The 14,465-nt window shown below is 40.1% G+C and overlaps 1 protein-coding gene across 13 annotated transcripts in view; it reads right to left on the bottom strand.

Moving 5' to 3' along the window:
* The window catches only part of BEND2 (BEN domain containing 2), a 57,907-nt gene that overhangs the window by 21,779 nt on the left and 21,663 nt on the right, over positions 1-14,465 (bottom strand). For 4 of the 13 annotated variants that reach the window (XM_043537916.1, XM_043537919.1, XM_043537914.1 and 1 more), the window contains 6 exons: positions 11,788-12,313; positions 9,978-10,178; positions 8,906-9,027; positions 6,976-7,192; positions 4,367-4,570; positions 1,795-3,894 (listed from right to left, as the gene is read on the bottom strand). In XM_043537916.1, coding sequence (XP_043393851.1) covers positions 3,659-3,894; positions 4,367-4,570; positions 6,976-7,192; positions 8,906-9,027; positions 9,978-10,178; positions 11,788-12,313 — 1,506 coding nt within the window. In that variant the 3' untranslated portion in view covers positions 1,795-3,658. Of the gene's footprint in view, positions 1-5; positions 319-1,794; positions 3,895-4,366; positions 4,571-6,975; positions 7,193-8,905; positions 9,028-9,977; positions 10,179-11,787; positions 12,314-14,465 lie in introns of those variants that run through there. The other 9 variants (XM_043537917.1, XM_043537915.1, XM_043537913.1 and 6 more) reach the window with 6 other exon arrangements.

Below are 14,465 nucleotides of genomic sequence, written 5' to 3'. Positions count from 1 at the left end.
AAATAACCTATGATCCATTGTTTCATTTGCATTTAATTCATTCAGTAACTAAAAAGTTGTTAGCATATAACATTGGTTTTCTAGAATCTGTATGTATTGACATAAATTGTATCGTTATATTCATTTCAGGAACTTATTTTAGATTTTTCTTTTGACACATTGATATTATTGTTCTAAGGAACGAGTTATGCCTACTACAGCTGAGTCTGCCCACAAGCTGGATATTTTCAACACATGCCTTGAAACCTGCATAACTGAATGCGACCAACTTTCATGGAATTCCAGCCCCCAACTGCTCTCCAAAACACACGTGCATCCCTGCAATGGAGGACAGGAAGAGTCAGAATTAGATCATTCGACGGGGGCCCCATCAGCACACAGATCTCGTCCTCCTTCCATAGCACAATCCTCCCCAATCTCCCTCTGAGAGACCTTAGTGGGGTTGCTGTGCACGGGGAGGTGCATGTGTTATGCTCATTGGTTTTCCTCTTCCTCCCTCTCTCGCACCCACCCACGCATCCTTGGCAACCTGGTGGGAGATCCTAGAGGCTGTGGTGAGGAGGGATGTGTCTGGCAACTGACCTGCAGCGAAGCTGTTCTGCCTGGGAGCTGGAGGAAGGCACCCAACATTCTGCTCTGGAGACAGACCGCCTCCATGGGAATGGCTGTAACCTCCCGCAGAACCCCCAAGATCTAAGAATGCTGAGGAAGACCCCTCCCCCCACTCCTTCTGTGAATCCCACAGGAACAATACATTGGAAACGGAGGGAATACTTGTGGAGATGTTCTTGCTCCTGCCCCAGGTTTCTTTGTGAGAGTGGTGATCTGGAAATTAATGCTGAAGGGCTGTTCTGCCGGCCCTACACAAAATTTCCTTTAAGGTCCATAGTTTGAGCTGGGACTGCAGGATCAGGCCCCATATTTGTTGCAATACTTACTTTTGTATCATTGTATTTTGTAGAATCAATCTTAAGCTGTAAATTCATTCTAGACTGTTTCAGATAAAGAGCTCTTTTCATTTTCATTGTAACATATGGGCAAAACCCAGGTTTCATGGCTAAACTTGGATGTTCTTCAAACTTACATTTTCTTTTTTCATGGATATGAAAACTGGACTGCATTAAAATGTGAAAAAACTATACTCACCATCATTCACACGTCTGCAATGGATGCATCAACAAGAGTTTTAGTTTTCTAAACGTTAGTTACTAAGCAGACATGCAGTGGCCTCTGGACTTAAATTGTGTCAGTTGCCCATTAAGTCTGATGTATAAAGATGTTGAAACTAGATTCAAGGTGCTCGTTTCAGAACTAGATTCTGGAATCATGTCAGAATAAGATCTTGTCTACACAAGAAAGTCACACCAGTTTAAATTAATTCCTGAATTGATTTAGTTAGACTGGTGCAAGCACCTTTGCATACATGCTTATTTCAGTTTATGACGGTTTGTTTTAGGTTAACAGATTCCTAATCGACCTAAGCTAACCCCAAACAAGCATGTCCACACAAGGGTTTGCTCTGGCTTAACTAAATCAGTTTAAAGTTACCCCTCTAGTCAACCCATTGCAACTTCCTCACGTAGACGACATGTTATCTGGTTACTTATGATTTTGATGGCCAAAATAATCAGTTTTTTATAACATGTGCAGAAGCAGCCAGCTAATCTTAGGCAAAAACTCTTCCCAAAGCCCATGTCTCTGACAGGAGACGAAAAAACCCCTTTCTAGGTAAAACTACCCTTCAACTATGGTCCCCAAACAAGAAATACCAGTATTTAATACAAATTCAGTCAATAAAGGAGCAAATATATTCTAGTTTTATTTGTAAAATATTCTTTCCTAAGGGCAAAATACATTTTACAAAAGTTAGCAAAAATTGGTACAATTATGAGGAAACTATTACTATTTTTTGTTCAGTTATTTGGGTCTCTTCAGAATGGAAGATAGAAGTACACATCACATTGACAGAACTCAGTGCTAGTTAGCTAAGTCTATAAATATGCCATCCTGACATTTACATCTGTGGATGACAGTGGAAAAATTCTCTACAAATACTGAAGAAAAAAAAAAATCTAAGCATTTTTGGTATTTTTCTGAGTTTTGTAACTGGAAATACCTACAGACTAGATTCTAAAACTGTTGGTATTTTGCAAGGAGGATCCTAAAGAAGAATAATGATAGTATGTCGGTCATAAACAAGAACAACTCTATTTCAAATGTTAATTTGAGGACTAAACAACAACAGCATAAAATCTATAGTGAAAATAAATCCATTCAAATGATTCATTTAAGCCTAAATGTATATACAGTCATGTAAAAAATGGAAGGAAAGTTATTTTCTATTCATATAGAGTATTTAGTATGACTATTAGAGTCAAGTAATTTCCAAAATAAGATGCTTTATTAACATATGTATAAAATCTTATGGTGGAGGGAGGAAAAAAGGAACATATGTAACTATTTCTGAGGGACAAAGCTCTAGCAATCCTGACTATCTTGGAGACAAACAATGTCTGAAAAGAGAGTCTGCATTTTCACCTTTCAGGGTTTGACTTTGTAGGGTTAGGATGTCAAATGCTTCTAACTACTAACAACCTACAAAAAACAGAGCAAATATGCTTGATAGTTCACACAAACTGCCCAGAAACCTAAAAGCTGTGACTATTATAGGTGAGTCTGGATAGGTGTAACAATTGTCATCTTAATCATGACTCAGGACATACAGAGCTAAAGCATGAGTCTCTTTAGCTTGAGCTAAAGGACCAATGGCTTGATGCTATGCACAATGAAGCCAATGGAAAGCCTTCCATTGACTTCATTGGTTCATCAGGACCCAAGTTCTCTAGCTGGAAGCTCAAACATACTCCTATCCTCGGTGGATTAGACACAGAGGGGGACATGTAACAAACACGGAACAGTGGGTTACGTTGGTTTGGTATGGTATGGTATGGTATGGTATATGTTGATTATCCCTTCAGAAGGATATATTTTGTATTTTACATTGAGTAAAAGAGAACCAGAATATATATACAAAAATATTCTCTCTTAATATTCATTCCAGAAGAGACAACCATCAGGAAGAGGAAAAATATTACTTACCAGCAATTGTATTTGTTGTAGTTGCCCTCATCTTCCCTTATCCTACAACAAAATCTCTGCTGTAGGATGGGAGAAAAAAACGAAATGTCTGACAACTCAAAGTGGTGCAATACCAATCACACTCTCCTTTCTATGTTATAAGTTTTTTCAATTATATTATCCAGCTGTTAGAACAACTTCCCCTCCCCAAACATAACAAGCTTGACCCAGCTAGGCTTTTGAATCCTTATTGTTTTGTTCAGAGGGACAATCATTTTCTCTTTCCTGTTCTGTGCAGTGCACTTCCTCAAGGCAAAATGCTCTCTTCTGGGGCCAGTACTTCACTGAAAGTAGGTGCTTGTCAGACAAGTGCCCATCATGCAACCTACCATGAATGGAGTAAGGCATCAGTGCCAGTGGCTCAAGAAGGGAGGGACCCCAGGTCTTCCGCCATTTTGGCCTTGTGGAGTATATTATATAGTGCTGGGGACAACCCAACAAGATTGGCTTCTGTATAGTATTTTGAACAACCTACAGCATGACTGCAGCTAGATGTCAGATGGTTGTAAGACATAGCTTTTTAGTCTGTAAGGTTGATAGTGTCACTTTCATACGGCTTTACTGAAGTAGGGCTTTGCGGAGGACTCTTTTCACTTGATGGTGGTGTGGCCAAGACCTTCTTTCGGACTCCAATTGCAGCCTTCTTATGGTCATGTCTAAGACTGCGGATTGTACTGTTTATGGCAGCCACACATGCTTTCCAATCATATCCAGTTTCCTTTAGATCAAAGGATGGGTAGTTCTCTTGAAGAAAGTCTAAAAGATAAACAACCACATAAGTAGGGCATCATTATCAATTTTGTATGCAAGCTCTGTTTTGCTTGCATGTTTTATTTGGACACAACTGGGCCAAAACAAGTATTGAGAAGTGCATTCTCCCAGTACAGAATATAGTCGAGCACACCATTAAGTTACAAGGGTCAAAGCTAGAGTGATGATGAAGTCTATTTTTAAAAAGTTATTGGAAAAGCTGAAATACAGAAAAGTGACTAGATGGCCTAGGGAGATAATATGTGGACAGGGTTTGTTTGTTTTGTTTTTTAATCTTGCATAGATCAGGAGTTCAGGTAAAAATATATCCCCCCTCCATTCCTCCCCTAGTTGTGCCTCTAATCTCATGGCAGTTTCACATAATGTTTTGGAAGCTGCATGATTGATTATGGATACAAGGTTAGTAATTTTTATTTATTTCCAGCCCATCTTTTGAAGAGAGTTTAGCTGTGCATACCTCTGAGAGCATTGATTCTGTTGCAGTCCAGTGGACACATGCCACGTTCCAGATTACCATACACATTGCTCTTCACCAATACATCTTCTGTGAAGAGATGGCGAATCAGATAGCGAGCTGACAACTCTGGCCGAGACTTCCCCTTGGCTACATAAATAACTGAGAAGGGCAACTGAACGTTGCGCCATGGACTCCCAAGATGTTCTAGAGAGGGAGTTGGAGAGATAAATGTTTTATTTTCATTGGAGAAATGTTGTTTTCCATGCTTTCAAGGGACCACATTATAGTAGAAAGTTAGAAGACAATTTTTTCCCCCTATACTACTTGTTTGGAAAGGCCAGAAGAAATAACTTAACATATATATACATAGCATCTTTCATCCTGAAAGATCTCAAACCACTTGACAAACTATACAAGATATGTGCACACTCATGAAATGAATCACTGTAGTTAGAACTAAAATTCAGCAGCTCTGGGATGGAATAATGATAGCTAGCTAGGCAGACAACCAGTGTGCAACATACTGAATGTGGAGGAGAGGAAGAAAAAATTTAGCCAAGGACATGAAGCAAGCCCTGGTCTTACAAAAAGCATCATGGGATCCTCAGAAATTAAGGTCCTGTCTGTGTGACCCTTACAGTTGCTTCTTGAAGAGTTTTACACGCAGTAATGCAGAAAACTCCATGTATCTAAATGATTGCAATAATGCAGGTGGAACTTGGGATTCGGGAACACTATGTATTTTAAACACAATGGCTTATTTTGCAAGCCACCCCAAGCAGCCAAAAAAATTATTTCAAATATATATTTGCTCTGCTGTATAGTAGCATAACAGAGCCTTTGTTATGCTTTCAGAAATGCTAGTTATGCAACTTGACTTGCTTCAGGACTGCTTCCTGTACTGTGTTATTTCATCTAAAAAAATAAATAAATAGTCCTTCCAAGAAATAAAAGCAGTGCTGCTTTCTGATAGTATTCAAACTTTGTGGGTGGAGAATGAAAATAGTATGAACATTCTTCTATATTACTTTGAAACTACTTCATTTCAATGAAGAAGTGAGCCACACACTGAATAAAAGGTACATTATATTGTGACAAAGTTCCTCCTCTGCCTTTGTGGGTCCTGCGCTTATTGGCGGATTTGCTTGCCTCAGAGGTTCACAGCAGCCCTCAGTTTGGCCACTCTTGCTAGTGGCTCAAACCTGCCATCCACTCAGCTAACCTCATCACTGGCCAGCATGGGGGAAAAGGAGAACAATCCCCGCAGTTGGGGACAGGGCAGATCTCTTTCCAATTTAGATCTTCCCTTCTGGTGTTTCTCACAGACTACGTCAACTCCTCCTGTGTCCGATCAGGAGTTGGAGGGATGGAGGGGGAACCCGGGCCCACCCTCTACACCGGGTTCCAGCCCAGGGCCCTGTGGATAGCAGCTGTCCACAATGTTCCCTGTATCAGCTGCGTCACAGCTACAACTCTCTGGGCTACTTCCCCATTGCCTTCCCCCCAGCACCTTCTTTATCCACACTGCAGGATCTTCCTCCTGAAGCCTGATCACACTTGAACCCCTACTAACTGATGGGAGGTCCTTTTTAAACCAGGTGTCCTGATTAGCCTGCCTGCCATAATTGAATCTAGAAAGTTCTTAATTGGCTCCGGGTATCTTGATTAGCTTGCCTGTCTTAACTGGTTCTGGCAGGTTCCTGATTGCTCTAGGGCAGCCCCTGCTCTGGTCACTCAGGGAACAGAAAACTGTTCATCCAGTGGCCAATATATTTGCCGTCTACCAGACTCCTGTATCACACTGGTCTGGGTCTGTCACAATATGTAGCAAAAGAAGAGTCAATTACGAGGCCTGTTGAGTAAGAGAGTCCTGCCACCTCTTGTATAGGGCTTGAGCAGCCCACAAAAGTCCCACCCAACCAATTGTCTCCCAGGGAACTGGCCACAGAGAATTTCCCCCAGAGATCTCTATAGCCATTACATGCCACATGTGGTATCTTGTTTTACTGTTGCATTTATAAACTGTGCACTTTTGTTAATGGAAGAAAATAAAACAAGTTTTAAGGCTGCTTTTGGGATTATTTGGAAATTGTCATAAAGTTTAGCACAGTGAAAGATCTGCCTGTCAGATTAGGGTATAGAAAATTTCTCTGCCTCTTTAATATGCCAAGCTGCCTTGGAACATCTATTATTTCTCATATAAAGTGGGAAAATAGGGTAATAATGCATGAACTCTTGAAATGCTAGATGGACTAGTTCACAGATGAGATCGCCAATCTAGTTATTCAGAAAAAAAGTGCAAATGTGTTTGTGATAAGGACATGGGTGGAGGAGAACACAGGTGGTCTGTTGCCAGAGTGTGTTTGCCATGAGGGGACATACTACCTATACTGAGGGATTGTCTTGGGAAAAATGGAAAGCAGTCCTGTAGGTCAATAAACCCCATTTACCATTGTGTGGGATTCAAGGCACTGTATATCACAAATGATTTCACTTACCTGTACTTAAACTAGCGCGGTAGTTTTGGAATCTTAACATCTACTACTTCTAAATCAATTGTATAAAATGCAATTTGTGTTAACCCAGAAGATGAAAGTCTCCTAACTTACCCATTGGTTCCAAAGACTGTAGTTTATTGGATGAAGGTGCATGGAACATCTCAGGGACTTTATCCCATGTGGTATTCTGAAGTCTGTTTGTTGTTGAGCTGGTCATTTTCTGAGAGGATTGAGAATTGACTTCACTATCTTCCCCATTATAGTTTAAATCCACACAAATGGATGTGTCTGGAGTGTCAGCAGGTTTCTCCTTCCCTTCAGTAGTCTCCTGAAACACACAAATGGAGTTAACACCTGCTTTGGGAGAAGTCTACCAGTTTTCCAGTTAAGTGTGTCAAATGATTTCTACATTATTAGGAATTAGATTCCCCAAATTTGAGAAATTGTTAACCATACGTTTCAACCACAAGAGCCACATGTCAGCCACTTGTTGAGGTCCTTGTGTAATGAGGCACTTTGGAAGCTGAGTTGCATGGATTTTCCAGGTGTTCTTGGGGTGAAATACCAGTGTGATGCAAAGGGGCTGGAAATATGTGACCAGATGTGGGAAGGCCTATAAGAATATACAGTGGAGGTACAGTCTTGGGGAAGCATAATCTAGATACACTGAAGACCCAAGGGTTGCAAGGTAGAGAGGAAAAATAGATAAAGTGAGAAATGCTGGAGGTCATGCCAGAGATACTTTGGGTGGAACTGTGACTATTATCTGTGAACAGTAGGAAGACAGATGACATCCCTGGTTTGAACTAAAGAGGCCAGAAGAACTATAGGGTAGGTAGAGTAGTTCTGATCCTTTTATTGCACCCAACGCAAATCTCAGAGATATTACTTGCCAGGGAAACCTTTATAGCTAGTTAACAACTGCAGCATTGAATTCTGCACATCAAAATAACAGTTTAACTTGTAAGACACCTTTCCAACACTGTTTTGAGCCCCTAGCTATTGCAAAACAGTACAGGATATGAGAGTGAAATAATTGTCAAGGCTTCTGGGAAAGGATCCTGCTGTACACTTTTTTAGAGTAACAGAAGACATTGCTGAAGTCAGTGCAGATTGTTTTGGAAGGACACTGACTAAAGGGATTTGATAGATGGGGATAAGAAGTGAGCTTTCATTCAATCTGCAATAATGTTAATAGACTATAAATAAATTAATTGGTAAATAAATTCCAGTGACATGGAGACAGTTTACTGTCCATCAATAGGTTAAGATAAATTTGTGTGTCCCTAATAGTAGTGGTAAGATAAACAAAAGGGTAAAACACTTTCCATTAGTTTAACCAAACAAGGGCACTTGCAAATGGTTTTATTTAAATAGTTTAATACTGAAAAATGTAAGAAATAAAATACTTATTAGTAACAGTTCTTATACAGTAATTTTTGCTAAAGGTTTTTTTTTGTTTTTGTTTTTATCTTTATTTAAGTAAATATTCCTGCATGACCATTAAAAGTGTATTTGAGTTGATCCTTAATGAAGAGCTCTTAAAAATAAATTCTAACAAGGGATAATCTGCATTATTGACAGAAGTCGGGGGAGTGGCATAGATAGTTATACAGGGCCCCTATTCTGCAAAGATTTATGCATGTTCTTAAAGGGTTAGATGACTGGGAATAATTCAGATCACACAGGTCTTCTAATAACTAGCTACTTAAACTTTGGTAAGATTGGTAACTATTCTATAAAATTACTACAAGTTGCAACAAATTTTACTATCTACAGGCAAATATTACAAAATATTAAATTGAAAATGCAGTATGTGTGTGTGTCTTTTGTTAATATTGTAAAATATAAAAATGCTGACACTGTTCCACACATACCATTGTGACTGGAGTCAGTGGAGCTGTGCTGAACCACGACAAAATAAGTCCCAAAGAGTCTTCAATTATGGGGCTCAAGTGGTGAGGTACTTACTTATATATCTAATTCTGTAAGAAACCATTTACTCTCTCATGAATAACTATTACACCTGGAGATGACTTACTGGGTTTATTTTGGTTTCACAGCGTAAGCAGCGGATCATGGCATTGACGTTTGTGATGCAGGTTTTCCAGTCTCTTCCATATTCACTCAGGTCATAATTTGGGAAATGAGCTGCAAGAAATTCTGCACACAAAATGTAGGAAGTCTTTTAAACTATGTGATAATAAAGAAGCACTAAAAAGAGCTTTAGTCAAATAAGAGAACACAATGAGATAAATTTCAAGTGCTTACCAAGGTTGTGAATGAGTTTTAGATTTTAGCTTATATTAAGGAAATGTATGGTAGACTGGTACTTTCAAGACAGGCACAATAAAACTTCTGCATCTCATTACAAAAATGAGATGCATCAGAAAAGTTTCCCTGTACCTGATAAGGAGCATTTTCATTATTCAATATTTCTTAGTAGATACACGGAAATTGTCAAACAAACTACCTATCAATAGAGACGACAGGACAAGCAAATGGGCTAACATATATCATTCTATTATTCATATGAACTGTGGTTTGCTTTCTGCCAAGACAGAATAAATGAATGCCTGATTTGTGAGTCTTACAAAAACGAGTAGCTAGTGTGTGCGTAGGTGGGCGCATGTGGGTTTGGGACTGGGAAGGGCATTTCTCAAAATGTTGCCACCCTTACCACTTTTCAAAAAAGGAAGAAATGGAGGGTTAGGAGAAAAATGCTGACATGTCCATTAACTTGTGTCCTATGTGTGTTATGGCCTCATAATACAAAATGAATATGATCAGCTCTGATCGATTAATGAGAAAAATATGAAATTAGAGTCATCAGAGAAACTACCATACATATTGAAAGAGTTTACAATGAGCATTTGAGGGTAAATGTTAAGGTAGATAATAGTTGAGGGTAAATGAGGGTAGATAAAAGTTCCCCACAGAACCCAAAGGTGCACAGTCGAGCAATATTCACTACCAGGTAATATAATAGTTGCTGGATAACAAGTCACAAAAAGGTAGATTGAAGGACACAATGCAAGGTTCATAATTTAAGAATTCAAGAAAACTGCTAAAGAAAGAAAAGTGAACTCTGTATGTTTTGTAAGTTAGCATACCTCTAACTGCAGCAACCTTATTAGGATCCAAAGTTCTGCGCCCCCGTGCACTGACACCCATAATGCTACACAGCAATGTTTCCTTGGGGAACAAGACACGGACTAGGTAACGTGCTGCGTACTTCGGTTTGGTCTTTTGTCGGGCTTTCATCAAATAGTTTCCAAGAACCTTTACATTTCTCTTTGGGTCACCAACATATTCTTTGTAAAGCAAAAACATTTTTTAAAAGATTAGCACAAATCTGTTAAAAGAAGGAGCTCTTCCCCAAACCAATTTCTCTCTTTACTTTTATCACATAGTAAATTCATATTTCCCAACCTTTCATTACCAAAACTAGATCTACTATATATTCTCTATCTTTGCACTTACAGGAAACGCAGAAATAGCTTCTGTCAGTATCTTCAGACGGAATTAGCATTCTTAGCTCACTCATATCAAGCACCCAAAATTGATTAAATAATAGTAATAGCATTTTTTAAAAGCATATAAATGCGTACGAGACAAAATTTTCAGAATGACCTACTACGTGCAGATACTTGCAGATACTTGATTTTCAAGGAAACATCTCACAAAGGTATCGGGTGTGAGTGTCCATTTTATTAGGTGTGCACAAGCAGAAGTTGAGGCACCTGTGAACACTTTACCCATTATTTATATTACTCTTCAATCACATTCAGATTCACTTATTTTTTAAACTCCAAAAAAATGTCCCATTCCGCATGACTCAGGGTACATATGTACATCATGAAGGGACTTAACATCTGCCTGTGTCATGTGTGCTTACCTAGAGCATAAGAACAGCCCTACTGGGTCAGACCAAGGGTCCATCTAGCCCAGAATCCTGTCTTCCGACAGTGGCCAGTGCCAGGTGCCCCAGAGGGAATGAACAGAACAGGTAATCATCAAGTGATCCATCCCCTGTCGCTCATTCCCAGCCTCTTATGGTGAAATGGTTCATGGAGCTCTTTTTGGTGATCCACAGAATTAAACATTTTAGAAAAATAAGTACTGGAGCATTTTGGGGGCGGGGGGGGGGTCGGGTCTCTCTTACAAAACAGTCCACAGAATGAAAACATTAGAGAACCTCTGCCTTATCCCATTCAAGAATTAGCATTCTTTACACACAAAACAATTAAGCTGCTTTCTCAAATGCAGAACGTACTGTAAGTTATGTTCCACACCTTGCTTTATGGACGACATATTCTTTATAGAATTATCGTCAGTATTTATTATATATGAGAATATTTAGTTTTCACATGAAAGCATTACCAAGGAAATCCTTAGATTTAGAGAAACTCTAATATGCTGCACTTCCATTGTAATGGCTGCTGAGATTTTACTGATGCATATTGGCTTGCAGGGAGTCCTAGCTGTTCTGTACCATTGGCAGCATGAAAAAAAACTTTTATCAGTAGGACAGTGAAAGAAGAAGAGGGCTCATTCTTAATGCAATCCTGAAGCATAATATCTGCTGTAAACTAAGATTTGTTAAAGTGCCCAAGTTATTCTGCACATCAGAATAATCAGTAACATGTAAGAATCAATTGAGTATTTGTGTTAGTACAGTGTACATACTAACTTTTTGAATATTTGACTTCAAGTGTTAAAGTGACTTCCTGTATATCATGCACACCCAATAGCTTTATTCAGAAAGCTTTAAATATTAATCCACTTTTAAAATGCAAAAGGAGAAAGTCAGCTCTGCTCATTTATTTTTGTTAAAGAAAAAAATTGAGCGCCTTATACATGCATTTTATTCACTGTAATTTTCCACTCTACTATACTGAGCATACGTGACTTGTAACTCACCAAAACTAGGATTGATAGAGACAGAAGAAGATGGCAGTTCTTTACTAATATTCGCACTTCCCGGTGAGGCCCTGTAATTCATCATCATGGTGTTTCTCCCCAAACTGGTTTCAGATGGAGTTGGCATCACCGACGACACCATTGGGGAACCCACTGCTGAAGGTGCAACATTGGTGGTGCTTTCCATGACTGTGGTTACAAGATTTGGTTGTGGAGGAAGGTCAGGGATCCTGTTAGCCACTGTGTATGGTGGATGCAGTGAGTGAGTGGAGACTATAGTGGGTAGGGGTGGGCTTTGCCTAAGCACAGGTTGTTGCGATTCAAGTTGAAGAGTTTGTTGAACTGGTTTTATTGCAGAGTTGGCCTGGAGATGGCTCTTTTGTAGCCTAACCCTCATTGATGGGCTATGCCCTGCTTGTCCCGGGGGAGAGATATGAAGACTTGACTCTCTTTCCATTGGTTTCTGTACTCTAATTTTTCCATGGGATAAATGATTGGAACTTCTGTATGTAAATCCAATGGGCCTCTGCAAATGTGATACGAAAACAATAATTAAGGTAAAATTTCACAAATCTGTTTTGTTTTTTTCCTTCATGAACGAGAGATTAGATCTCATCCTAAGCATTTAGCATTAACTATAGTCTTTTCATAAAGATAGCTCTGACCTCTTGACCATGAATCTAACTACTGCATGTTTTTCGGTCTCTACCTTCACTCGTTTCCACAGTCCAGACACCAACATAGCATTCTTCTCTTTTGTTTGCATCCTGATTCTAAAGTTCTTCCCAATCACCTGCTAGCATAACATTCCTTCAAGAGCTAAATAAATAGCTGAGGAACAGACTGTACATATATTAGTAGTTGATAATGGGCATAGTTTTGTATAATATTTGCTGAAAAATTCATCAGTTGGTGTCACCAACCTGCTGAGCTATAAGTTGATGCTCCTGCTGCTGAATTAAAGGCAAAACATTTGGTTTTGCACTTTTTATTTTGGTTGGTTTCTTTACAATAAAGTAGGCCAGAACAGTTTTGTTTTGTCTCAGCCGGACACCCTTTTATCTGTTTGATGCATTAGAAGTGCAGGTCCTATTTCGGCTGGAAGATGTCATGATGACTGGAAATGATTTGTGAAGTGATGACATTAAGGCAGTAGTGGGCAACCTGCGGTCCATCAGGGTAATCTGCTGGCGGGCTGCAAGACAGTTTGTTTACATTGACTGTCCACGGGCACGGCTGCCCGCAGCTTCCAGTGGCCGCGGTTCACCATTCCTGGCCAATGGGAGCTGTGGGAAGTAGCACGGGCCACAAGGACGTGCTGGCCACCTCTTTCTGCAGCTCCCATTGGCTGGGACCGGTGAACTGTGGCCACTGGGAGCTGTGGGCAGCCATGCCAATGTAAACAAAATGTCTCACCACCCGCCACTGACAGGCTGCAGTTTGCCCACCACTGCATTAAGGGAATAAAACTGGAGCAACTGAAAGAAATAATAGGTGTTACTAAAAATGCTTTAATTTCAATTATTAACATTTTGGAGAAAGAATGCCTTTGTGAGACTATTAAACAACAACAGTTATGGAATAAGCGCTAAAAATATACATTCTCCAAGATACCCAACAACTCTTCCAGCAAAAACAGGGGAGGTCAGAAATGACAACACTGATTTGTGGCCTGGACAACATGTTTTACTATCAGAGACTAAAGGAGCTCAATCTAATTTGTTTATTGAGGAGAAGTTTAAGAGACAACTTGATCATGGCCTAAAATTACCTATCCATGGAGAAGCTATCTGAAACTAGAGGATTCTTTAGTTTAAAAGTTGAAGTCAGTAAAGTTCGAACTGAAAATAAATGTAATTTTTAACCGAAAAAATAATCAACTATTGGAACAGATGATACAGGGATGTGATATGTGTTCCATCACCTGAAGTCTTTAAATCAAGACTAAAGCCCAGATCCAGAAAGGGACTTAAGCACCTAAGCCCCAGATTTAGATGCCTAAGTCCCAGTTTTAGGCAGCACTGCAATCCACAAAACTCCCCTTCACTGCCACCTAACCCTGTGGGTGCCTACACTCACTTCAGCACCTAAATTTCCAGATAAAAGTTTCCCAGGGGCCTATGTTTCTGGGTGTGCACACTGCTGCCTCACACTACGTGTCCAGATGTCTATTTCCTATCTAATCCCAGTGTGACCCACGAAGCAGAGGAGGACATCATCTATCTTCCCTGCAGGACCTGGTCTGGTAGGCATGCTCTGAGCACACCTAGTAGATCAGGACTGATTCAATATCCAGGAGGAGGAGAAGGAACAGGAAGTGGTGGTACCCACTTTATAACTTTTAGCACAGTAGTTACAGCACTCAGCCAGGACAGGGGAGACCTAGATTCAATTCTCCCCCTCTCTGCCAGAGGGGGAGTGTAATGGGGTGTACAAGCCCCCCCCCCCACTGGAAAGAACAGGGCTAAAGCGCTACTCTGGGCCCAGCTAGCCTTGCCGCAGGATACTCGCAATGTCTGCACAAGCTAGAGGAGGAAGTTAAAAAGAGGAGCAGAGTAGCTCAGTGGCAAGCAGATAATGGAAGTGAGCTGCCTGCACCCTTGGAAAGAAGCACCACACGAGCTCTTGCTGCCTGAGGCATGGTGATAGTGACCTGACCAAGCCTATAAAGAAGGGAC

Source organism: Chelonia mydas, chromosome 1, assembly GCF_015237465.2.
Source record: "Chelonia mydas isolate rCheMyd1 chromosome 1, rCheMyd1.pri.v2, whole genome shotgun sequence".
NCBI classification, from domain to species: Eukaryota; Metazoa; Chordata; order Testudines; family Cheloniidae; genus Chelonia; species Chelonia mydas.
This window is presented reverse-complemented; position numbering and strand designations above follow the sequence as displayed.